This window comes from Cuculus canorus, chromosome 5 (genome assembly GCF_017976375.1).
Source record: "Cuculus canorus isolate bCucCan1 chromosome 5, bCucCan1.pri, whole genome shotgun sequence".
Classification (NCBI taxonomy): Eukaryota; Metazoa; Chordata; class Aves; order Cuculiformes; family Cuculidae; genus Cuculus; species Cuculus canorus.
In genome coordinates, this window is record NC_071405.1 from 14,899,831 (window position 1) to 14,926,682 (window position 26,852).

Here is a 26,852-nt window from a genome sequence, read left to right on the forward strand (position 1 = left end):
GAATGATGGTATGTTAAAGAACTGAACTCTACTGGAATAGCAATGAAGGAAAGAAATCCTTCCTCGCACTCATGACCTGGAAAAGCTGGGAAAATGGAAACCTTTTTTTGTTGTTTTTCTTTTGCTTTTTAGAATTTATTTGTTTTGATTTATCTGGAATAAAGGGTATAAAATAGAGCCACTAGCACCAGGCAGGTTGGGTATTCTGCTCTCTAGTCACGTTCAAAGTGTTAATTAAAAGTGTCCAACTTGATACTCCGCAGGGGATAAGGTTTCCAGAAAGTAAGATGCCCTGAATCATTAGCCGCTTAGAAGTGTTGAATGCCATTTCCAGATGTTATTGCTTGCCTTTTTATGGCTTTTGCTTCCTGCTGTCAGTACTCCAGCACTCAACCTCTTTCTCCTGAAAGTCAGAGGAGGCACTGGAGTTTGTGTACATATTTCACAAGGGATTACCTGCAAAAGGCAGTAACTCTTGTGTTGCTGCAGGCAGGTGGACTAATGTCTAGGTTGCATGCAAATTCTTACAGTTGTTTGGATTTCTTTCATAATGCTGAAAATTATTACACAACGGAGGAAGCGTAGGTTGTATTGCCTAATAAATAATATCATGCTCATCATTAGTAGTGACTGGGAAGAAGACTATTCTTTAGACATTAAATATGTGCATGAGATCTAGAAATAGTGACAGTCTTCGGAAGTGGATGCTGGTTTGGAGACCTATTTGAAGAGGAGTCTTTCAGTGCAATGAATGAAGACAACACACATTAATGTGAGCGAGGAAAGACTTCCTTGTTCTCTTTGAAATTGTGTCAGCAATTGCTCCTAACCTTTTTGTGGTGCCAGTAGGAAAACTTAAAAGGGTTTTTCAATCCAGCTTGAGAAGACAGCTAATGGTTAAATCTGCTTTCACAGCAAATACAGCTTAAATAACATGTTGTATTGGGAATTTTGGATTGCATCTCCATCAGCTTGTATGTAATATAAAATGACCTGTAACCAAAGTGTGACATTGCTTCTTCTGATGGTTTTGCAGATGTGGAAGGCTACTGCGGGCCACACCATTTCTGTCAGTCAGGATGACGGAGCAGATGACTGGGAGACAGATCCTGATTTTGTGGTATGACTTTTGAATTCCAGTGATTCAGCAGAAGTGTGTTACCTAACACAGTAAAGGGTATTTCTTCAGGGTGGGGGCTACATCTCAGCAAAATGAACTGACAGAAGCGTATTCCTGTAAGGGGAAGGGGTTTGTAAGGGTTTGTACCTGTGAGTGACTGACAAAGCTACTTTGTCTGAGCTGGGTGCTGAAGGAAAGTCTGTACAGAAGAGGTGTGTGTCAATAAGCAGCAGCTTCTTGGGCTGAATATGTGCTCTGTGCATTTCAACAGTAGACAAAGCACAGGGCTCACAGCAGAAGATAAGGTGGTTTTGACTGCTTTTCTGACTTCTCTGATCTCGCCAACAGCTGAAGGCTTTTGCTGTGGACTCTGAAGTGCAGATAACTAGTCATGTCTTCGGGGTTTTAACTCTTTTCATGTGTGTCCTTCACAGAACGATGTGAGTGAGAAAGAACAGCGCTGGGGAGCTAAAACTGTGCAAGGATCCGGCCATCAAGAGCACATCAAGTAAAACAGTTCTCTTTCAAATTTATTAATAGTCACAATCCCAAGCGGCCTAATCAGCTCATGTTCTTAGTTACTTGTATCTTCATAATTAAAACAAGTGTCTCTGTAGAAGAGTGATTATTTGCCAGATTGCTGGTCTTTCAGATGTGTCGTCATCCTCAGATCCGAAATTGAGCTCAGAATTATAGTGCAGAGACTCTTAAATCTTTCTTTGCAACTGGAAACGTTACTTCTTCTGCCTCTCTGTGTCTGGAAAGCATCTTTGTTCTGGTTTTGTGCAATAGCCAGTTCTGCCAGGGGAGAAGTTTCTGTTGGGTCATCTGAGCAGCCCCAGTTTGGTACTTTAAGGATACATTTGGTCCCATAATTCTTAGGCTTTGTTTACAAAACTGCTATCAAACTCATAAAAAATTCTGCAAAGTAACAAGTTGAACCCTTTGACAGAAAAGCAAATGAATGAATCACAGAGGACTACGTGAGACAGAAATGAACTATCTTGTGAATCTCAGATTTCTTATGAAGTATGTCTAAGACTTAACTTTAAAGCTACTTTAGGAGATCTGTGATTGTGATGTTCATTTTGCTTTTGCTTTTGTGTCTCTGGGACATCAGCCCTTGTGGTATAAAGCTAGGAATCATATGATCAGTGTTGCAAATGGAAAGAAACTGAACTATGTGGCTTACTTCAGGGCTCAATTTTATTCTGCCCTACTCGAAGTGCAGTGAGGATGCCTCCTGGCTGAATGACACCTGAGGAAGCTTTAAACTCAGGTGGGAAGTGTTTTAAGGTGCAAACTACCATCTTGGTTTGTCCATCTTGTATGTAGCCTGCACTACCGAAAGCTCAGTTCCTCCATATTACAAGAGAACACTTGGAGAAAAGGAGGTGCCCGTCTCTGTGCATCCTTATTTTGCATTACATTTGTGTCCAAAATGCTCAGTTAGAATTAGGGTCCCGTTACCATAGGGACAGTATGATAAGAGAGATGATCTCTATTCTGAAAAGTTGCCATCTAAATAAAAAGTGTTGGAAAGAATTTTAAATTAGAATTTGAGAAGAAAGTATGTTTCAAGTACATAAAAATTCTGTGTGATTCATTGTTCAAATAGCAAAATACGTTTCCATGTTAGTCTTAAAAGCAACGCTTTCGTCCTGGTTCTCTGTTTTCCAGATAGTGCTTTGCAGTGGAGTAAATTCTGTTTCTCAGGATAAGATGAAGTGCTTTCTGCACTGAAAAAATGGGAAGGGCTTGAAAAATACAAGTTGTCCAACTTCTATCACCCGTATTTTTATCATCTTTTTATTTTGCATCTTTTTGAAGTTAACTTCTGAAACTGTCTTAGTAAACCCTGCTGCTTAATTATCTGTCTTTAAAGTATTCATCAGCTGAGAGAGAATGTATTCCAAGAACACCAGACCCTCAAAGAGAAGGAGCTTGAAACAGGACCAAAAGCTTCCCATGGCTATGGAGGGAAATTTGGTGTTGAACAAGATCGCATGGATAAAGTAAGTATGAATGCTTCCCTGGGATGATGGTATAAGCCTTGCCTTTCCTGTGGCCAGCACAACTATATATGTGAGTTAAGCTTGTTAGAGGTGCAGAGTTGTTCCAGCTAGGTCCAGAGTCATAAAAGCTCAGATCATGGCATCTCATCTGGAGTATTGTGTCCAGTTCTGGAATCATCAACATAAGAAGGATTTGAAGCTGTTCTAACAGGTCCAGAGGAGGTCTGCAGGGGTGATCAGAGGGCTGGAGCACCTCCCATACGAGGACAGGCTGAGGGAGTTGGGGTTGTTCAGCCTGGAGAAGAAAAGGCTCAGAGGAGATCTTATAGTGACCTTCCACTGCCTAAAAGGGCTACAAGAAAGCTGGGGAGGGGCTGTTTACAAAGTCTTGTAGCGATAGGACAAGGGGCAATGGGTATAAACTGGAGAGGGGCAGATTTAGACTAGACATAAGGAGGAATTTCTTCCCTATGGGAGTGATGAGGCACTGGCACAGGTTGCCCAGGGAAGCTGTGGCTGCCCTATCCCTGGAGGTGTTCAAGGCTGGATTGGATGGGCCTTGGGCAGCCTGATCCAGTGGGAAGTGGGTTGGAACTGGATGATCTTTAATGTCTCTTCCAAACCAAATTATTCTCTGATTCTATGTACAGCGGTGGCTCATTTTGAGGGCAGAAGCGTCACTTACAGTGCTGTAACAAGAACACTTGTAACCGCTGTTACCCAAATCTGTCAGGCCCTCACGCTCTGTCCTCTAATGAAATCAAGATGCTCCTACAGAAAGAACTGAACTAAAGCACTTGAAGCATCAGGAACAAGTATTTGAAGTGGCAAATTAGGAATCTGTGAAGGAGGAGAATTTCTGGGATGTGCAGTGGGCCCACATGCTTTTATTTCATGTGGAACAAGTCTACTTTCTTATATCCTGGGTGGATTCCCCTGGAGTCAAGATTTGGGTTTCTAGATGTATTTTACTAAATGAAGGAGCTACTTCATACATGAATAAATCTAGTATTTTTTTTTCCTGTTCTGATGCTGTGCCAGCTCTTCTGGGCATATAGGAGTTGCCAAAGAATAAAGAAAAAGGTATGCTGCTTCTATTAAATTAGAAGGCAGCTCTCCTAAAAAGCAGTGAACAGTGACAGGTAATCTAAAACATCATTCTACTTCAGTGAGATGGTAATGTTTTATGTAAGGACTTGATGGCTGTTTGAGTTACACTCTTAACAAAAGCAGTGATAATTCTTAATGTAATTCCATTAGCTGTGTGATAGACAGGCACATCAACTTCTGGCTAGGTGCTTCCTGTTAAAATAAGAGCCAAACTGTTTCCTGAATAAGAATGATTATTTTCTTACTTTGTTCTGCAGCTGTGTGGCTCTCAGCAGTGTCAGCAGTTAATCCCTCACTTGTGTCCATGGGCAAAAAGAAACAAAAATGAGTACTGTTTCCTGTAGGCCCCAATTAATCAGCAGGAAAAACACAATCATCATGTTTGTCTGAGTGATTCTGGTGGAAGGAGATGTTAATAACTTTTTAATAAAGCTTTCTTCCTTATAACTGTAGTTTTAGAACCATATCATCACAAGCTCTCCTGTGCAGGTCTCTGTGACTCTCTGCAGGGGTGCTGACATTAAGACTTGACCCACGTGAAGTGAGCGAGTGTTGCTGCAATGTGGTTGATGGTATTGGTGTTTGCTGCACTTAAGACAAAAGCTTGATGCTGACTTAAAATGAACAGTTAAATCATTCTGTATGCCAGACCTCCATAGACGATTTAAAATGTAGCAGAGCATTGTGCTGAGGAATTAGGAAGGCACTTTACTCTGAAATACAGATTTCCAAGTAAACCCTTTTTGTATGTATTTCCTAAAAAGAGGTATGTTGTAATGCTTGGTAGTCAAAGAAATGAAGAAAGTTCTGATATCACATAGACATAACAACATACTTGAACTTCACCTGCATCAACTGGTATAACAAAAGAAAGAGTGTGTAAAAACCACAGAAAACCTATGATTTTCAGAGCGTCATGTATTCCATAAATGTAATGGGTGACAGGAAGAAGAAAGGGAGGTGGAGGCCTTTTCTGTCACATTTAACATCTATTCTACTACAGAAATGAACAAGAGCATGACTGTTCCAGTCAGGAAAAGAAAGGAGCTCTTATATTGCTTCTAAGTTAAGGTGGTGTCCTATTCTTGATAACTTAGTTTCTCATTCTCAGAGGTTGGAGCTTGGGGCAGCTCCTTGGAGGGGGCTATGCTGCAGCCGCAGATTCTGACTGCCTCATCCACAGGACCTGGTGCTGGGACCTGTGGTGCTGCAGGTGGTGGTGGTGGTGAGTCTAGAGAGGTGCTGGTCACAGCGTGCAGCCTCTTGTTCTGGATGTGGCCATGTGTAGCAGGTTATAGGGTTTTCTCTTTCTGCCTCTGGTGGGAATTGTATGCATTTGGGCAATAGATTCTAATGATAAAGTGGCAAATCACAAGTTGCTCTGGCCAGCACTTAGATTTGGTGCTGGAAAAGAAAAAAGACATATTTTTTTTGGCTGTTATATAGGTGTTGTGCTTTAGCATCGATTCCAGGATCTAAAAGACTATCTTGACACTAGATTAATGTAACAGTAGCAAATGCTCTCTGGTTATACTTTCAGGTGTGTAATTACATATCCTTCTGTCTTACCTGAAGGCAGTCACAGTGCAGTGTAACTGTGCCTTGACTTCTGTGTTCAGCTTGAGTTCCAGGGACAGGCTCAAATGGGAGACTGTGGGGCTGGGATGTCTGTAGCATGCAGAGCTCTGTCTTGACGTGGATACACTGGTTCATGTTGTGATGCCATTTGACAAGTGAGGAGAAAGCGTAGAGAGAAGATGCCTGATTTTTATTTATGCAAAAAATGAGGGTGCTTCCTTAAAAGAATGTCAGTGGAAAACCTAGCTGTAGTTGTATTTGGTTGCAATCTAATACCAGCTAAACCAGAACTGTATGCATTTGGTTGCGATCTAATACCAGCTTAATCAGAACTGTAGTTATGGACCTAAATATAGGGCTCTGTATTTTATCTGGAACTAATCCGTGTTTTAAATTCTACATGAACACTGTCAAGATTCTGTCTGTATCTTCCTTGTTTTAATTCCTGTGGTTTTGAAGTAAATAAAAATCCAGAATGTAAAGAGGTCTTCATAAAATTCAGTCACTGCTTTCTTGGCACTTCTCTTGCCCAGGCTGTAGTGGTAGCACAGCGGCAGTGCTACCCAAAGTCTTGTAGAGCCTTCTCAAGTGAGTAGCAATTTCCAGGGAAGTTAGTTTCAACAGGAAGAGTGCAGTGATGCATGTTTATAAAAAAGATTTATCCTCAAGTTACATCATACAGTGTTTTCTGTTACATACAGAACTGTATAGAACTGCTGTCTAAACTTAACACTTTCTTTTAGTCAGCTGTTGGACACGAATATCAGTCCAAGCTTTCCAAACATTGCTCCCAAGTGGATTCGGTGAAAGGGTTTGGTGGCAAGTTTGGAGTACAAACCGATAGAGTTGACCAGGTAAGTGATTTCATCTCATACTGCAGCTACTCAGTGTAGGTGAATTTAGCATTTTGTATCTACAACTGAAATATTCCGATACCTGAATCTGCTGGTGTGGTCACCTCTCCTTGCTGTATTCAAAGTTTAGCAGTAAACTAGCACTCACTGCTAGGGAGATAAATTTCTGTTTAAAGCGAAACATATAAAAACTCTCATGGGAAATTGAGATGAGTTGAAAAGAAAACTGCAAAGAGATGTTAAAGTATGCCTTTTAGCCAGACTGTGTTCTTTGATGAGATTAAAATCAGTATAAATGCTACAGGAGGAGGAGGGATTTGGGAATGGTTCTTCCTGTATTGCAACATGAGCTACTGAGTAAGGATAATTGGCATCCTGTTCCAAGACTGTTTAACAACTCCTGCATGGAAGCATTGAATTCCTGTTGCACTGAATTCCTGAACATGGCAGGACTAGAGTACATCGCCACTACTGTTTGCTTTGGCAAGGGGTTTGACAAAAGGGTTTTGACAAAAGCCCTTGCCATGAATACATGTACTAAATTATTATGTAAATAAGTGTAGCCTATAAATTAAGTAGGTTATATTCCTGATCAAGAAGGTCAGAGCAGTATGGAAAGATAGAGGAACTTTCTGTGCTATTTATCCATAGAAGGACACAGTTTTTCTGCTAATACCTACCTCTTTGTCACACCTGCATTTTTATTTTTCTTCCAGTCAGCTGTTGGGTTTGAGTATCAGGGGAAGACTGAGAAGCATGCCTCCCAGAAAGGTAAATTGGTCGCCTCTGTAGCCACATGCTTTTTATAAATAGTAGAATAGATCTCTAGTCTTTTAATGTTTGTAAAAGACCTTGTTCAATGAGGCCTCAAAATGATGTTCTCAGTGAGGTGAACATTGAAGGGTTTGAGTGGAAGAGAAAAAATGAATTTTGAAGCAGTTTCATGAGATTTTAAGACAAGGAAATAGCCTGTTGTCATAAGTCTTATTTCTCATTTAGAAGTGAGGTTGAAATATATAGATATATAAAGACTAGGAGTTGTTCTTCACTGTATTCTATCCTATTAGAAATAGGGAGTAAATTTAAGAGGAACTGTCATAAACTATGGGACTGTTGCCTGTCTTATTTTCTCTGTGTAAAAGTAAACTTAATTTTGTGTGCTAAAGAGTATTATTACAGTTCTAAAATAACTTTTCTTCCCCCCTCAGTTGCTAGGATATGGTATTTCCATTAAAAGCTTCTTCATTTCACTTTTATTGTGCTTTACTCTCCATACAGACTACTCTAGTGGTTTTGGTGGCAAATATGGAGTACAGGCTGACAGAGTGGACAAGAGTGCTGTAGGGTTTGATTACCAGGGTAAAACTGAGAAACACGAGTCCCAGAAGGGTGAGTATACACGTGTTGGTGGGTTCATACTCTGACATAGTAGGCATTCATGATAGGCAGTGTTGTAAAATACTAAGTTTTTACATCTGTTGCACTCCTGCTGAAAGTTAACATTGAATAAAATTCATGTTGCTGAAAACATTGACTTCTGAAAAAGAAACCTAAAACATAGGTTTTGACTGGTTTAAACTGATGATCCAGCTGCCGTTACTCGGGAGCAGGGCACATAGGTTTGTCTGGAGGGTTTTCACAACATCTTTTGAAAAGCTGTAGGTGAAAGTACTGAGCAGTTTTACCACAACAGAGAAACATTTCTAGAAGAATCAGCTTTTTGTAGATTAAAACCTTTATCAGAGGTAGTTGTGTTTAGAGTTAACATTGTGCTGCTAATCAGGTTTCCAGGGATATCTGCTCAAAAATCAAGCATTTTATTGAAAAATTTTGACGTTTGTGCCATCTGTTTCCTGTTTATCTCAAAGAAATGCTGGCACTTTAGAAATACTGAAGAGAAGAAGGAGATGTGTGTTTAAAAGCTTCCAGGCTGTTGCTGACATGTTTTTTGAAGTTTGCTATAAGTGTCTTAAGAGCTTTATCAAGGAGTCAAGTAGGAGAACTGCAGATATTGCCAGCAGTTGAATTGCATATGATGCTATTTTATTTTCTGTCCTGAGAGAATGCATTCCGAAGAATTTATGGCTTTGGTCTCTGGAATAGATTAACTAGGGATGTCAGTGCTTTTTTTAATATGTAATCAAATAGTAGCAAGTCTGATTATCACAATTTTTCAAGATAGTATTTTGTTATTGAACGCTTACAAACAAAATTCTTCACTCTTATCTCTAGATTATTCCAAGGGCTTTGGTGGTAAATATGGTGTTGACAAGGACAAAGTGGACAAAAGTGCTGTTGGCTTTGAATATCAAGGCAAAACGGAAAAACATGAATCACAGAAAGGTTTTTATTATTTATTTAAAAATACTAGTTGAAACCAATCAGCCTTTGAATCCTGGGAAAAAAATATTTTGTCTGGGTTTCTTTAGTGGTAAATGTGTATTTCACTTTTGTGTACGCGGTATTTTGTTTCCCTTAAATGAAAAGGAAGGCATTGTAAACTGTCTGCAAGTTTCACAGTCTGATTTCCGAGGGACCTTATGTCCTTATGGATGTTATTGAAATAAATTTGCACTTGCACAAATCTGTGATATTCAGAGGCAGTATTAAGTCCCTCATTGTTTATATGGCTATGTTGTGTATATATATGTGTGTGTTATATGGCTCTAGGTGGAAGGTGCATCAGATTCTTCAGATCTTTGAATATTATTTGGCCTGTGTGCTGTAACCTTTATTGAATTTGTGGTGCTTCCTTGAATTGTGATCCTCGAGTTACCGAATGGCTATCCTTCCCCTCTGTTGAGGTAGTGTAGCAGGAGGGAAAAAGAGTGAAAGATAGTAACGGCAGTGACAGGGCAGCCTATCCCATAACATGTTACTGCTTTTTGATTAAATGATGTTTACAGTAATAAATTGCAATAATGTTTTCTGAAACTTCATTCATGCAGATTATGTAAAAGGCTTTGGAGGCAAGTTTGGTGTGCAGACAGACAGACAAGACAAATGTGCACTTGGCTGGGATCACCAGGAGAAAGTGCAACTGCATGAATCTCAGAAAGGTATATCAGTTCACAGTTCTTTGCTGTTCCTTCTCACTTCCCTTATTTTGTCTTTTCCCTGTATGAACCTTCCTCCCTTGGCATCTTTGGCCACAGCCTTACACTATCTGACATGAGCCTCCTTTTTTATGTTTGAACGGTTGCTGTGTATTGATTGCACTGGTGTCTGCAAAGCAAGTTTAAAACATCTGATACTGAGTTCCTGAAAGTTCAGACTTAGTGATAAATTCTCACTGGAGAAGCTTTATGAGTCTGCAGGTGGCTTGGATTAGCACCATAAATTAGCAATTTCTTTGTACTTTCCACAGATAATCTCCCTTTTCTCATTTCTGTTAATGTATACCCCTATTTTCATGCAGGAGAGATCTAATATCTAATGCTATCCTTTCTCATTGCCTGTGAGGTTGTTATTCCTATGAAATACTGGAACCAAGAAGAAAAATTGCAAAACAACATTTTTCTCCCCAGCACTCTGCCTCTCAGCACTCTTAACTTAAAGGAATTAATTTAATTTTTTATTTTTATTTTATTTTTTAAAAAAATTCAAGAGATTAAAAGTGATCCTCAGGATATTGTCCTGTTGGATGTTCCAGCAGACTTGTTGTGAGAGTAGTACCGGAACCCTACTTTTTTTGTGCCTCTATTTTATACCGTATATTAAAATGGCTGTTCCAAGGCAGTGGTAGGGAATGGTCATTGCTCTTAGCTGAGAGCTTTTTTCCCCGCAGGCTGTGCATCAGCAGGAATGTCCCTTATTTCTTTAAAAGCTGTGTAGGAATACCTGGAGGTGAATCCCTGTAGATTGTAACACCTCCCTAAAAGTCAGATCTCTAGTTACAAATGTTAACCACACTGATGAAGAAAGATGATTTTACTCTCTTGTATCCTTTTGTGTGGTGGTTTGGTTTGGTGAACATACTATGTGTGTGTTTGTGTTCATAATGCTGATGAAATGCAAGTGCATCATGCAGTATGTATGAAAAATGTTGAGAAGTGCTTTTTTTCTGTGACTTCAGAGTTGGTGTTCTTACGTCTGATAAATCATGTTGACCTCTTCCTAATCTCAAGTGGAAACTTCTTTTGAATCTACTCTTGCTAAAGTGTATTGAGATTTTTTTTTTCACCCTCCAAAATTATTGGTAATTGAAAATATTGCAAAAATTATTTTGAGTGTCTCTAACTAAACTTCTTTATTTTCCTCCTTTCATTTTAATTTATTACATGTGGCTTTTTCAGACTATAAGAGTGGTTTCGGAGGGAAATTTGGTGTACAGACAGAAAGGCAGGACCCATCTGCTGTGGGGTTTGATTACAAGGAGAAACTAGCCAAGCATGAATCTCAACAAGGCACCGTTTTCACTTGTTACTTTCTTAACAGTGCAGCCACTTCTCACACAGTCTCAAATAGTTCTCTAAGTCAATTGATGCTAGTAATGTGCAGATACTTTCTTGCGCTTCTCTTCCTACGTGATCTAGCGATGTTCTTCCATTTTATTCTTAAAATGTTACATAAAGCAAGCCTATATTCAGAAAACAGATATCCAATGTTTAAATAACAGTTCAACAACATTATGCATTTAGTTGGTAGCTATACATGCAGTGGGGTAATAACAACATTATTAGTAGTATGATGTTAATCACTTCGTGCTTACCAGTTTTAGATTCAGTCTAAATATGAGTTTTGCCTAGATCAATTGGTGGAAAAATATTCAGATAAGAACCATGCATGTAACCGTTAACAAGCAGTGGCAAAATCATTTTAAAGTGATTGTAATTTTTAAAACAAGAAGTAGGGGATGTTTGTTCTTGGATGAACAAATACTGTTATAATGCTCTCTTTATTCATTGTGAAATAGTTGGGGTACAAACCATGAATTCCTGGTTTTCCGTTATCTTAAAGTGAGAAGTCTGGATCAGGAAAATGTAAGTGTAGTATATTTATTCTGGCTGAAAATACATACAAAGCTGAAGAAAATGAGGTTGTTCATTCTTATAGCAAATATTTTTCTGTGCTACAGTGATACCAGTTGAAACTTTTAGAGCGTCAGATGTGCCTTAGCAGAGCCCAAGCACAAACACTAGAATAGCTGGCTATGAGACCTGAGTGGTTTTGGGGCTGTAAGGAGAAAGAATAATTGTAATTGTGTTCCAGGAACGTATAGGAAAGCCTGTCCATCTACAGAGTCTAAAGGGCCCGTTCCTACAGCTCCCTGCTGCCAGAAGGAGGTGTTTCTCCAGCCACACACTCTTGCTGCTTCTGTTGTGCTGGCTCTGGTGCTTGTCAGACATTTCTCTGAGTACAACTCACCAGAAAGAGCAGAAAGCTACTCTTGTTAGGGTTGGTTTGCTTTCTTCTTAATACCACTAGTGAGTAAACTGATTTTGGAATATAGCAACTGCTAGAGTCAGCATCGGATGAGACTAAGAGTGTGCAGCTGAGGAGTGGCACAGAACAGCATGGCCACCCCATTTCTGGGGCAGTCAGTTGTTGCTGTCTTGTGGAAATACCCCTTTCCATATGTAGAGCAGGAGTTATTGCCAATGATTTTATTGTTCATCAGTTGAGTATCACAACTAAATCCACTGGAATGAGGAATTTGTTATATTTTCCTGCCATTCACGGAATTTACCAAGTTAAAGAGATAAAAACACCTCTGTGGTCACCGAAGACTGGATATCGCTCTTTTGAGCAAAGCAAAATGGCTTAGGTTATACGATTACTGCAGAGGGCTAAGAATTGGTGCTGTGAAAGGCTGTGTTACAGAAGTGATGCATTAGAAGGGCTCATCCCTTATTCCTTGCTTGATACCTTATCAGTCCTCAGCTTAATGTTTACTCAGAGAATGCATGTGGCCCACAGTCTGTCATCTGCTGGTGTACCTGAAGGCTCTTGCAGTTATGTATCCTTTCTGCATCAAAAACCAAGTTGCATTTTCTTTGGCGGCTGTCACTGTATCTCTGCATGCAGCTGAAATGGCTATTTGCATCTGAAGTGGCTATTTGCATTTGGCAGAAAGGTGGGAGGGACAACAAACTCCCTACTCTAACCTTTTTATCCTGCTTTTAGATTATTCGAAAGGATTTGGTGGGAAGTATGGTGTACAGAAAGATCGGATGGATAAGGTAAATTGCTTGAAAGACCCATGATTAAATAGCTTGTATGAATGCAAAATAGTCCTGTTAGATCTGTAGTGTTCAGCTCTTTACTTCTGTGTACTTCTCCAGTCTAACAGTAGTCTGGAGAAGTTTATGTACACAGAGCTGATGCCAGTTTATACACACGTGTATGAGTGTACATGTGTAGTATACGTATTCAAATAGGGACAATTGAAGCGTGGAAATAGAATAGCAAAATTTATATGAAAGAATGAGAAAATCCATTAGTTCTGCGATTTCAATCATGACTTTTAACAACTAGCTAATGCTTCTTGAGGGTATCCTTTTAGTGGACTGCTTAAAATATGTTTTGCCAATTTCGTGCACTTTACTTATCAGCGACCAACTCTTCAGGAAAATCTGTAACAGTGAAAGATAGGGCAGCTGATACCCCCTTTCTACCATTTTTAAATTTAAAGAGTTAGAAGATGAAAAAGTCCTCGCTGAGCTTTATCTGCTGAATAAATTTACTCTCAGCTTTATGTAGGACATTTAAAAGTGAGAAAGTAGATAAGTTTGAAAGTCTGTAGGATTATTTTACTTGTGGCTTCAGGACACAAGACCATTCATTTACACCGCTCCTCAGGTTTTGAATACTGTTCTCGAAATACTACCTCTGTTTTAACGGTGTCTGCTTTTTTAAGGGCACTGGATGGTTTTACCTTGGTAGAAATCCTGCACGGTGTGGATTAGAACAGCAACAGCTGCAGAACAAATGTTTAGGACATCACTTAATTTTAGTTCTGATGAGTCATCTGTTCATAAACTACATTTTTTTAATTGAGAAGATTTTCATATGTTCCTGAAGATTAATTCTTGCGTAGTTTGACTTACAAAAAGGATTATTCTATTTGACAAATTTTGATTCCTAGTGAGTGTATTTTGGTGTTCTGAAAAAAGCCATAGGGGCAATATCACAATAAAATGTCATAGACTGAAGCTGTCTGAATATCTTAAAGAATTTGTGGGTTTTAAGTGTACTCTTTTTCTCCTTACTGATAGAATGCAGCAACTTTTGAAGATATTGAGAAACCAACATCAACTTATCAGAAGACCAAGCCAATAGAAGCCGGTAAGACGTTGGCCCCAAATCCTTTCTTTGGAGGTGATCATGTTCAAAAGACCAGGATATTGTCAATGTAGTAGTGCTAAGTAAGAATCATCTAGGGGGAACTGCTGTATTTGCAGGTCTCTAGTAACCTCAACTACTCTCTCCTCTTTAGAGATTGTCAAGTTTGTTGGGGTTTGGGTTTTTGTTTTATCCTTGACGGTCATCAGAATTGAGGAACAGAAGGCATTACAGTGGAGAACAGACTGAGTAGGGCAGCGGAGTGGTGGAGACTGTGCCATGAAGGGGAGGAGGGAGAAGTGATTTAGGGCTTTTTATGTAAGAGAAAGATGGTGCACAAGAGGTCTGGAGGGGGAAGGAGAGATACAAGGATTTTTCTGAGTTGGCTATGAGATCAGGGAGAAGAAAAGCAGAAACATGTTCAATCCTAGCAGGAATTTGTACCAAAAACTCATTCCATGCTACCTTTATACAGAACCATAAACAGCAACCTTTTAATTTTTTTGAAATGTTGCAGTTGCTAATAAAACAAGCAGCATCCGAGCGAACTTTGAAAACCTAGCCAAGGAAAAAGAGCAGGAAGACCGAAGAAAGGCAGAAGCTGAGAGAGCACAAAGAATGGCCAGGGAGAAACAAGAACAGGAGGAGGCTCGAAGGAAACTGGAGGTTAGTAAGATTTAGATCCCCGTTGAGCAGTGTGTCTAGTCTGCTTCAATGCAGTGTTGAGAGAAAAGAGAATCTTTTAAGAAAAGTTACTTTCCTTCTTTCTAGCTCGGCTCTAAAGCTCTTTCTCTGTATGCCTGTGCTTGTACCTGTGCTTTACCTGTTTGCAACTCCAGCCATCTATCAGCATGAACCATAAGTGTATCAGACATCAGATAGGGTGATAGGCTGACACTTAAAAATGCATAATTTTTTATTTAGCTTGTCTCCAAATATATGTACTAGTCTTGAACGCTAGTCTTTTCAGCCTGCCCTTTTCCTGCTGCACTTCTGCCTCTTGGTAATACCGGATTCCCTTGGGCACAGAGAAGCTCACAAGGGGAGAAACGTATGGTCCCTGAAAGGCTTTATGTGAATGCTTGTTCAAGAAGTTTAATACCATGGTGATAGCTGATGATGCTGTTGTTTTGGAATTGATATTGTGAAAGTTCACTGCTCTTGTGAGACCCCAGCTGGAGTACAGTGTCCACTTCTGGAATCCCCAACATAAGAAGGATATGGAACTGTTGGTCCAGAGGAGGTCTTGAGCACTTCTTCTGTGAGGGCAGGCTAAGAGAGTTGGGGATGTTCAGTCTGGAGAAGAGAAGGCTCCAGGGAGACATTATAGCAGCCTTCCAGTACATAAAGGAGGGCTACATGAAAGCTAGGGAGGGACTTCTTACAAGGGCATATAGTGATAGGACAAGGGGGAATGTCTTTAAATTGGAAGGGGGAAGATTTAGATTAGTCATTAGGAATAAATTCTTCACGATGAGGGTGGTGACACACTGGCCCAGGTTGCTCAGGGAATTTGTGGCTACCCCCTCCTTGGAGGTGTTCAAGGCCGGGTTGGATGGGACCTTGAGCAACCTGGAGAGGGAGGTGTCCCTGCCCATGGCAGGGGAGTGGAACGGGATGATCTTTGAGGTCCCTTCCAATCCAAACCATTCCATGATTCAATAATTTTATGAAAATTGAGGTGGTATCACCCACTGGCATAGCGCGCACACATGAAATCAGGCAAAATAATCCTCCAGATGTTAACTGAAACATAGTTCAGGAGTTAGGAAAAGTAGTTTAGCATTGACGTGGTTAAAAGCTTCATCATTTTTTGTGTTATTCATAAGCAAAATAATTCCAGGAAATGTGTAGTCAGAAGCTACGTCTTATCTGCTCGATAGGATTTGCATATTTGGTGACACTCTGCTGCTGAAATGGAAGGACTGGTGTGTTAATAGTAACTTGTCCTTCATGTCTTGTTCTTTTGCTTTGTTACACAATGCCTGAGGTGCCTGATCATCGGTGATCCTGAGGGACTGCTGTAAGCAGCTGTGTAACCTTTCATGTAAACTGCAGAAGTACTGTTTGTCCAGAGGCTCTGGCAGTTTCCCTGGTTGTCCCATGCTGTTGTTCTGATTTCATGGCCTTACACTTGTAAACCCTGATATTATGGCAGGGAGTGGGAAGAAATTGATGCTGGCATAAGAACAGTCCCTCTTTTCCCCTTCTCCTTCACTACTTGTTTTACAGATGTTAGTTTATACTAGAGAAGACGAAGGATAGGACAGAGAATAGACAATTCTTTTACTTTCTGAATAAATGCTACTTAGTCATATATGTGCTATGAGACTTAACAGACAAGCAGTACGTAATTCTGATGTCGAAGTAGCATGCTCCGACTAGTGCTTGTAGTGTCCCAAGTAGGAATAACCGGTAGGGAGATTGAGCAGGTCGTGATGAAAAGTATGTAGTACTCAAGGAGATGCACGGGTAAAATGGTCCTCCTCATCATCTTCACCGTTGCCACTTGCTACGCTGAAGAGACCCTCTCAGAGGAGAATGCTTCTCTGAGACCCGTGTCACTGCTCTTCCTGGCTGGCTGTGGGGGAGTTGTCCTATTTCCTTCTTTTTCTCTGCATTTCTCCTCTTTTGTTTTAATTTTCTGCTGAAAGTATCTTTCATTGTTAGAGCCAATGTATGCCACCAACTGCAGACCCCACTAATAAATCTTCTTGCATATGAATTTGTCTCAGCATCCTCTGTGAGACATCTGGAATCCAGGAAAGAATGTCAGATGGTTTATCAGATCTGTTTGGTCTTTTGCCTAACAACAAATGAGGCAGACTGGTTTCTCAGATGTGGTAGATACTTCCCCTTAGCAGGATGCTGCTACAGGTTGTCAGGGTGTGGTGTTCATCCTGTTCTATCAGTATGGTCTAATTCATCACAAATTTAGACTTGGTGTAAATAATTTGGTTTTGCACTTGTGAAAAACTGAACACGTGATAGGTTTACAGTAACCTCATTCTAATCTTCCTAAACTAAGGAGAACACTTGAGTGAAACAGCACATTACGTCACATTAACTAAGCTGGCCTAAACCAGCATGGCTACAAGTGACAGCACTCCTGAGCCACCTTCATAGAATCATAGAATCCTTGAATGCTTTGAGTCACAAGGGACCTTGGTCATCTAGTCCAACCTCCCTGCAGGAGCGGGAACATCTTTAACCAGATCAAGTTGCTCAGAGCCTCATCCAACCTGACCTTGAATATTTTCAGGAATGGGGCCTCCACTACTTCCCTGGGCAACCTGTGCCAGTGTTTCACCACCCTTATTGTAAAAAATGTCTTCTTTATATCCAGGTTAAATCTCCCCTCCCGTAGTTTAAAACCATTACTCCTTGTCCTGTCTCAACAGGCCGTGCTAAAAGTCTGGCGCCATCTTTCCTATAGGCATCTTATTCTATATGTCATCGAAGTATCTGCATAGTCACACAGTGACTATAGTGGAAAATTAACCCTAACAAAGAAAACATCTAGTTAACCCAAATCAGTTCCTCTGTCCAGTTCAATCGTTTGGCTTAGCTGCCGTTCACAAGTGTGCAGGCCAGTGCTTCTACTGAAGCAGCTCTTTAGTTTTGCTGTGCTGCAACTGCATGGTTCATTTATCTTGTGTATAGTTTGACTTCTGAAAACCACTAGCTTCCTTTTGAGTTCTATTTGAAATCCATGAAATTCTAGCTTGATAGGATAAATCAAGTTTCCACATCTAAAGTGATTGCTGCCTTTCCTTTCCTTTCCTTTCCTTTCCTTTCCTTTCCTTTCCTTTCCTTTCCTTTCCTTTCCTTTCCTTTCCTTTCCTTTCCTTTCCTTTCCTTTCCTTTCCTTTCCTTTCCTTTCCTTTCCTTTCCTTTCCTTTCCTTTCCTTTCCTTTCCTTTCCTTTCCTTTCCGCTTATCATGTCTCTGGCCTTATGGCTTCAAGATGTACAGTGTGAGCATATGTTCACTCTATATATGTATCACAGGATGAATGGGAGTTCATCTTTGTGTATGAGTGGTGTTTTCTAATGCTGCCTTTCATCCCTCTGTACTTTGTGGACTTGTAATACCTTCCCCCAACCACTCTTTGGGTTTCTTTACTGTCCTGGAGAAAAACAGGTTGCACCTTTAACACAGCATCTACCACCCTCTTAAAGCTTGGAGAAGAAGAAAGGAGAAGAAGAAATAAAGAGCTGAAGTTGGGAATCAGTCTTTTCTGTTTGGTAAGGTCAGCAAGGCTGCTCCAGGGGTGCCACTCTGTTAGTCACCTGGGGTTGCTGTCTGTCTTCCTCAGCACTGGCACCAGCCTCCAGCACTGAGCCATACAGAGAAAAGTTGAATGTTTGCCTTGAGAAGAATCAATTGGTTCCCCTTTCTCAGAGCGATAAAGCTGAAATGCATCCAGTCTGTACAGTTGCTCTGGGAGCTCTTCAGATGAGAGAAGTTGAATGCCTCAGCACATGCTCACTCAGAGACACACCAAAATGCTATCAGCATGTCTCAGCACCTTCTTGTGGTGTAGCTGTTCGGCTGGTAACCCCATAGTTCCTGTTACTATTGCCAGGCTGTCCTCTGCTCCTGAACGTAGCACGTTTCAATGAGTTTAAGCTTATGTGTCATCATTATGTAGGTCTAGCACCTGGTTGTTGCCCTAACAAAGTGATTTTTCATGCCTTATCCTCCCTTGTTCTTGCCACCAACACTGCAACTCTCATCAAAGAGCTGTAGTCTCTCAGCTCTGGGATCAGTTCCATGGGGCGATGAAGAATGGGAATGAATACTCTTTTTGGATAGACACAACCTTGAGAGTAATAATGTTCTTGAAAGCACCGCTTCACTCTTCCTTCAGGAAATCTCCCTTTTCTCCCTTGTTTTTCTCTGTCAGCAGATTTGATCTAAACAGTATTAGGACTTGTGACTTCAGCAAGCAGCATTGTTATCTTTGAAGGATGTAATTTAGTAGATAAATTTACAATTCGCCAAGCAAGGAAGAACTGTGGTATAGATTGATGGATAATCACAAGTGTCGCATTGTTAATAAGGCCATTCTGCATACATGAGGTCACTTTGGACAGCCCTTGCTTCCAGGTACTGCTGAGAATTGCTAAGAAGGATCAATCCCAGAGGAAAATGGACTTCCTCAGCATTTGTCCTGCTCTTTCATATTTTACTCTGAGGTGCATATTTTCACCGGGCAGTAACTCCATTCCATTATCACTACTTCGCTTCATTTTCAGACAACGTTAGGGCTTCTCAGTTAGTCTGAAGCTTCTCAAGTCACCTCCAAGATGCTGGTGGTACTTCCTAGGCAGCACTCCTCAGCCAGGGACTGCTGCTTCCTCACTTTGATTTGGCTTTTCCTAGGGAATTCACAGATCAGTCCTTGGAAGCAGTGCAGTCCATGCTTAAACAGCTGAGTCTTTCAGTGAGAGTTTTGAAGTAAAAAACTTGACTAGTTATCACAGAGCAACTACTAACTCTCTGATGGTAAGCGTTCTCTTGCAAGATCCCGGGATAGAAGAGTGCTTCACCTCTTAGGCAACTACCTAAGAAAGTGCCTCTCCCCTGGGACATTTGGCAACTGATAACTCATACTGATCTTTTCTGTAGTTATGTATGTTTTTTGCTCTGCACCTTTGCTGCAATCAGGTTGATGTTCCTCAAGGTGCAGGGGGATACTTCACGTGGTGGCAGCCATGTCTCCAAGGGCATGCCCTTTATGCTCCCTCTGTCTTGACAAGTAGGGATTATCAGTATGTTCTAAAATACCATGTGATTTCATTGCACCGCAGTTGTGTTTTTACAAGGAGCAGCAACTATGTTCCAGTGCTCTGGAGATCTGGTCCACTTGGAGGACAGAGCTTTCCTGCTTTGATTCTGAGTGATGACAGCATAAAATGGTTCAGAAGAGATCCTCTGTTCCCTTGAGGCAGCAGTTGCCCTAAATGATAGGTGTGGGGAGAACCAGGACTCTAAAAGTTCACGTGTCAGTCCTTCAGCTCTGGTAGAAGAACTGCCTTGCAGTCCTCAGTGAGAAGTGGGAAATATGCTCTGGTGGCCATGTGAATTTGTTGAAAGATTGCACAGCTGACACAGAAAGTATCAATGCTTGTTTTTTGGAGAAGTTTGTGTTCAGGCTTGGTCTTAGGTTCAGTGCTGAGATTGGCCAAGTGGACTGGTGTCTGTGTTTGTCCAGGTATCTCTGCCATGAAGTGCTGTGGTTAGTGCAAGGCATCATCCTGTTCGCTCTCATTGTTCCAGAGTGGCTTGTGCATTTTGGTACTGGGCCTTCTTTGCCTTTGTATGAGTTCTTCAACTCTCTGTTTGACCTTTGTAACAGTTTGTCTGTCATGGTTATCCATATCTTGAAACAATCACTTCATGCTATGGATGCTGAATGGCTCTCTATTATAGACTATTCCTCTTCCAAGCCAATTGGAGGCTTTTTCTTTTAGCCAGTGAGGAGGAGGAGATGATCATCTGTATCTTGCTGAAGTAGTTAGGCTTTCTGCTCAGTAATTCCTGCCATTGCATGGGTTTGTAGTCTGGGCTGAGTGGGGGAAGAGGTTCAGCTTCTCAGTTAGCTCTCTTGCCATTCATTTTGGGCGATTATGTGCTCGTAAGTAAGATCTGTGGATGAAGGGTGGTGAATTTAGGTTTTTGTTACTCATTTCAGCTTTTCATTGAGGTTTCCTCCTGCTGAGGAAACAGTCCTCCAGAAGGCTTTAAATGTAGTAATACAGGTTCTCATGAGTCATTGAACTGTTACGTGTTTTTTTTTCTCCCCCCCCCCCTCCTCCTGTCTTAAAAATGACTGACTTTCTTTACTGTTATTTTTGCTGGAACTGTGGGTTAAATTCAAACTGTTATGTTTGATTTTTCTTGTGCTTCATCAAAGATTCTGTTGCCTGGACACATTTGAAATTTTTTTCCCAAAGATGGTATTTAAATCTTACCATAACCAGATGATTAATGTTCTTCCAGACTGAACATCTCCATGGTTAATTATGGGGTTCTGTAGCACTGATGGAGGATGAGGTTAAGGAGAAGCTGAAATGGCACTGGGTGTGCTGCCTCTCCCTTGCAAGCTGAGCATGAAAAGAGGAGGGGTATCAGCACACCAGCCACAGATACTGTAAGGGCGGGGATGGACTTTGACTTAAGTGAATTTTATTTCTTGAAGTGAACTTCCTTGCACAGACAGAAAGTTCTCTTGCTTTAAGTAAGTACGTGGGCATACATACTCCCACAATGGGAATGTACATATGGACTGCATTCCTTCAAGAACCTTTTCTACTGGTAATCCTTCTTCTGGTTTGCTTTTCACATATGTCATATAGCCATAGGCTGTTCGGGGAGCTCTTCTTTAACTGCTGATTTGAATCGACAGCTGCCCCATGATTTCACTAGCCTCTGCTACCTTGGAGAACAAGGCAGGATGCTCTTTCACATGGAGTTTTTCATTGTGGAAGAAACTCAGCCTAACAGGGACCATACAATTTACATGTTTTATGACTACCTAAATTAGTCATACTACCTAATTACTACTAGCCTGCATTGCACAAATTAATTTCCTAGGACAAATTATTCAAACTGTTACCTTTTTAGTGGATTGATACTACTTGATTTGCCCCCAAATGTAAACCTGACTTCTCATAAACACTTTGCTGGTGCTTCCTTATCTGCAGCATAGGAGTTAAAAGTGAGGGACGACTGTTTGCTTCAAGACAGATTTTTTGCAGACAGCATAGCACTAAGCTTTGAATTGTCTTCAAAGCTGCCTCAGTTCTCAAGACACGCTTTGCTTTCTTTGTTAGAGTTATTTTTCCTCAGCTGTGACAAACAAAGGAAAGGAGGAATTTTTTATGTGAGGTTCTTCATCTCTGGACTACAGTTTCTCCTGAGAATCCTTGGGGAAATTACGGCTTGATGGACTTAGTGCACAGTCTCCCATAATATTCTTCTTTTTTGCAGCAAAGAGGGAAGTTTGGCCCTGTGTCCACAGTTTTCTTTTTCCCTATGGTAAAGAGAGGCAAAATGAAATAGTTATCTTGCAGTCTTTTTTTTTGTCAAGTTGTGCAAACAGCGTAACATTTCTTGCTCTCTGGTATCCTGGCTTCCTAATGAATGGCTTTCTAATGGTTGTGGATTTGCCCTCTGATTCGCAGGTGGGATGGCACAGCGTGATGTACTTGAATGCCAGAACACTTGATTCAGAACCACGTTCTTTGTGTTGCAGAATAGAACAGCAAAACTGCTTATATTTGTAACCTTTCTGAACATTTGAATCCGTCATTATCAATATATAGGACTTCATTTGGTCTGAAGTATTCAGTCTGTTGCCTTGGCAAGTGTTTGGCAGACCTGCAAGAGCTTGCAGGATCATTTCTCATTGAATAATATAATCATAATTTATCAGTTGTATAATTAGGACATGCAAGCTTCTTTAACTTAGGGTAAAATGGGACGTGAGGCCCAACCAGCTAATGAATAGAACGAATATATTGAACACAGAAACCCTGCAGCTCCTATGGAATCGTGCCAAAGAACACTGGGTACTCATAAACACATGTATGCATACGTACTGTGAGGTTTTGCTTGCTTCACTTTTTTCTCTTCTGCTTTGCTGTATTTCCGAGGCTTTACTGCACAGCCAGTCTAAACCTCCAGGCAGATCTAATGATCCAGCCAGTTCAGTCCTCTTTTGCCTCTGCTCACATCAGTTTATTTCAGAATATGCTGCCTGTCTTTCTTACTGGAGGGGTGTTTCTTGTTCAGGGTCATGACATCAGTCATTAAACTGCACTCAAGTTTTTCTTTCTCTTCAATTAAGGAACAAGCTAAAGCGAAAACCCAAACTCCACCGCCATCTCCTGCCGCACAGCCAGCTGAGCAGAAGACACCCTCAAGCCCAGTCTACGAGGTTGGTTAGAATCACTTTCAGTACTTGGTTTTTGATACTAAATGTGGGAAACTTTTTACAAAACCCTGACAAACCTCACCTGTGTTTATGCAGGATGCAGTTTCCTATGAAGCAGAGTCTGCCTACAAGAATTCCAGCGCAACGTATTCAGCTGCACGTGAGCCAGAGCCCGGTTACAAAGCTGCAGAGTCAGAGTACCAGGAAGCAGTGAGTCAGCGAGAGGCAGAATATGAACCAGAGACTGTCTATGAAGTGGCAGGGGCAGGAGACCATTACCAAGCAGGTAGAGTGGTGTTTCTGATATGAAACCCTTTAAGAGAGAGATGATTTCCTTGGGCAATGACTTAATGAATAGTTGTGCTGATAGTACACTGTCCTAGTTTTCTGAAGTCTTAGTCTGATGAGATGACTTAAGTTCTCCACCAAGAAAGTTTAATTAGAAAAAGGTATGGCTAGAGCAAGGTTGAAATTACTTCACTTTTGTGAGATGATATTGGAATAATTACAGTGCTCTTTAGGGTGGCATTTCAAAAAGAAACACAGGGGTAACCATTTCCACCGTGTGTAACACAGCTCAGATTGAGAAGAAAGCCCAGAAATGAAGATTAAATGTGTGTTGAGCCAGTGCTGGCTTACCAAGCAAAAAATTCTGTCAACAGTTCTTGAACTTTGATATTCAAGTGATGTATTCTGTGCTCTTTTCCCCCCAACTTGCATCCCTTAACAGGGTATTGTCTTAGACATGGATCTTGGGCTCAGTGATTTTTACATTTTACAAATGTGCTACAGTGCTGATTCGTTTTATTTTATATGGTATTAAATGCCTACATGTGAATGCTTCCTTTCAGGCTTTAATTGTGTGTGATTGAGGGAAAAAACATCCATTTCAGAAGGTACAAAAGCCTGCGTAGTTTGTTCGCTGCTTCCTATTTGGGTTGGGAGTAGAATTAAAGGAGGAACACCACAGAAAACAACTAGGGGTGATAGGCAGTGTGCCTCATGCTTTTAATTTGTTTCTTCTTTCTCTCTTTGTCTCTCTAAGAAGAAAATACATATGATGAATATGAAAATGAACTTGGAATTACAGCCATAGCCCTTTATGATTATCAAGCTGGTAAGAAAAGCCCTTGTTTTTAACCCTGTCTTTGAAAATACAGTTCCTTATGGATAAGTCCGAATGTTTCTTCTGCCTTTGATCTTGTAGGCTCTTTTAGTAATGTATGAAAATCAAGAAAGGGAGAATTAAGAATTCAGTGACTTAGCAATAGCATTGAGACACTTCCGAAAAGTGCTAGCCACTGTTTCTGGAAATGGTGGGAATTTTAAAAATCTTTTCTACCAAATGTTAACACTCTTCTTAAACTCTTGGCGCATGTTGTTTAAAATCTTGACTGGTTAATTCTGACGAGAAATCAGGACAGTAAAGTGGTTCTTGGTGTGTTAAGTATGAAATGTTATTCTAAGTTAGAAACGCACCCCAAATGCAGTAGGTAAGAACCGACTACCTCATCACTGCAGAGCATGGGAAAGCATTTGTCTTTACAGACTGTCACATTTCACATGCCCTGATAGGAGAGGAGGGTGGTGGAGTGTCTGAGTTATTTTTAGCGTGGTGGGTTGATAGGTGAGGTTGTAGTGTGGACTGTGCCCGTGTGAACGCTGAGCCTCTTTAACTCTCTCTCCAGCGGGTGATGACGAGATTTCCTTTGACCCAGATGACATCATCACAAACATAGAAATGATTGATGACGGCTGGTGGAGAGGTGTCTGCAAAGGCCGATACGGATTGTTCCCTGCGAATTATGTGGAGCTGAGACAATAAAGACTATTGTCTACTGGTTATGCCTTAATTCCCCAGTCAATAAATCTGACTTAATACACTACAAATCATGATGCTTTTCTGAGGATGGAGGGGTATATACATATGGCTTTTATATTTAATACTTTGCTGATGCTTTTTAAAATGTTTATGCCACAGAAATTGCTAATATATTGTAACTATGTTCTTCACTAAGGCTCTTAAAATTATTTTCGTGCGTTTGGAAACGTTTCTTCTCTGCCAAATTAGCAATTGTCATAAAAAGCCTTTTTGAGGACGATTAGCTGTCTGTCGTAATATTGCATGTTTTACTCATAAGTGAACAGATTTACTTAGTGTTTAAGTCTAGTTAGTCTTCCACTAAATGTTTTCAGCTAAGAAAATCATGGCTGTGCAGGTTATTTGCATTTCCACTACAGGGGAGTGGGGAAGATTGGGCAGGTGCATATTTTTTTCTTTCCTCTTCAGTAGTGCGTGACAAAGCAAAGAGGATGCTTGAAAGTTGCAGCTAATGGCAGTTAATCAGATACTGTCCAATATTTATGGAATATTAATATTAGGAAGGAAACAGTCTGGTTACTTTTTCCTTCTCTTTTAAAGTGAAGTTCCTTGATTCTTGCATTGATTCCCACCCCCCAGCTCCAATCCTGCTCTTCCTGTCCATGTTAACCCAAAGGAGGGCTGCAGACTTGAGCACTGACTATCCTGAATTTCTTTACTTTTTGTTTTACCCTCCTTTTTCGCAGGAAAAACTTGTAAAAGTTACTGTACAAGTGTTGAGTCACTCAGCAAGGTTCCTACTTGTTCAAAGGGAAAATGGCATCCCAATCTGTGTGACAACCTGCAGGAATAGTCTCATTGGGAGAAAAAAAGGCAGGATGGAACTGCAGTTGTGTTCTGTGTGCAATACATCCTTTGTTCATACAAGGAATGGCTTGCTGTGCAGTAATGACATTTTAAATAACCATATTTTAGTCAAGGAATGTTAATACAAGTAATTAGATTTAAAACCCATATAAATTATCTCCATTTTTAAACCGAGAGATGACTTTCTATTTGTTCATCAGAAACTGCCAGTAACGTTCTGCTGAACAACAGAATTAAACCTGTTCTTTGCCAAAACTAAAACTGACACTCTTATCTTTGAGGAAAGCTGACTCACTGCAGATTTAGGGTCCCTACCAAAGATAGCAAATTGCATTTAATAGTGTACGTGTTCAGTGTATGTACTGTCTGTTTCCACCTTCTGATCAAAATGGGAATGGCAGAACTGGTGTAGTAGTTCAGAAAGAATGCAAAGAACTTTTATAAACTGTAAATTTGGACCAACACAATATAGAAGTCCTTTATAAAATGGTAAAATGTATTTAGGAAGAAGGCATCACGTTGAACCAATTCTTGGGTGGTCGGGACAATCTGTAATGAATGTTATGTGTGTCATGATTATATTTTTTTTTCTCCTTTTCATGGTCTCATTTCTGTGTTGTATTTGCATTACTAGGGTTGGGTTTTATATGCAGTTTATTTTATCCAATTTTGCATAGAACACCTCATAGGGATATGATTTTTGTAAATTAAATATTCAATAAACTTTTTGAACCATTTGCATGGAATATTTTTGTGTTTTTAAATTACTTTGTTGATCTGTTACTGATGGTTTATTTTGTTTCAAGCTTATCTGGGACCACCTTGACATGTACAGATAGCCGCTGCGTAATGCTTGGTGCTGTTGTGGAGGGCACCTAGATTCTTCTAGGCTGCTGCTGTGTTCCACACGCTTCCCTTCCTCAGAAATCCACTTGCTTTATCTTTTACGTTTTCTCTCATATGGAAATATTTAGATCATAATTAGGCTTGGTGTGAACTTAAAGGTGAGATAGGGTTTTTCTTAGCATCAGGATCATGTTTTGCCTTTTATTTTATGTGCCTCTTAAATTCTGAAAATACCAGTGAGCTGTGGTTTTGGTGAGAAGGGCACTCCTGGCTTTTGGGAATTCTGATGGCTGCAGGACATTTACCATTCTTGAAAAGACAGCCATCAGTTACAGTCAAATAAACTTTTACATCCCTTTAAAGCTGTTCCGCTCTTGTTCGTGACAGGGATCCTTAGGTCTGGTGCTTCCCAA

The 26,852-nt window shown here is 40.5% G+C and overlaps 1 protein-coding gene across 6 annotated transcripts in view; it reads left to right on the plus strand.

The window, feature by feature from the left end:
* CTTN (cortactin) overlaps window positions 1–26,330 on the plus strand; it is a 29,321-nt gene extending 2,991 nt beyond the window's left edge. Inside the window, exons 2-17 of one of the 6 annotated variants that reach the window (XM_054068010.1) lie at window positions 1,037–1,120; window positions 1,555–1,628; window positions 3,006–3,135; window positions 6,567–6,677; window positions 7,394–7,448; window positions 7,956–8,066; window positions 8,910–9,020; window positions 9,626–9,736; window positions 10,973–11,083; window positions 12,804–12,859; window positions 13,895–13,964; window positions 14,479–14,627; window positions 22,818–22,907; window positions 23,001–23,190; window positions 23,950–24,021; window positions 24,593–26,330. In XM_054068010.1, coding sequence (XP_053923985.1) covers window positions 1,037–1,120; window positions 1,555–1,628; window positions 3,006–3,135; window positions 6,567–6,677; window positions 7,394–7,448; window positions 7,956–8,066; window positions 8,910–9,020; window positions 9,626–9,736; window positions 10,973–11,083; window positions 12,804–12,859; window positions 13,895–13,964; window positions 14,479–14,627; window positions 22,818–22,907; window positions 23,001–23,190; window positions 23,950–24,021; window positions 24,593–24,729 — 1,662 coding nt within the window. In that variant the 3' untranslated portion in view covers window positions 24,730–26,330. The remainder of the gene's footprint in view (window positions 1–1,036; window positions 1,121–1,554; window positions 1,629–3,005; window positions 3,136–6,566; window positions 6,678–7,393; window positions 7,449–7,955; window positions 8,067–8,909; window positions 9,021–9,625; window positions 9,737–10,972; window positions 11,084–12,803; window positions 12,860–13,894; window positions 13,965–14,478; window positions 14,628–22,817; window positions 22,908–23,000; window positions 23,191–23,949; window positions 24,022–24,592) is intronic. The other 5 variants (XM_054068011.1, XM_054068012.1, XM_054068014.1 and 2 more) reach the window with 5 other exon arrangements.
* The last annotated feature ends 522 nt before the right edge of the window (window positions 26,331–26,852 follow it).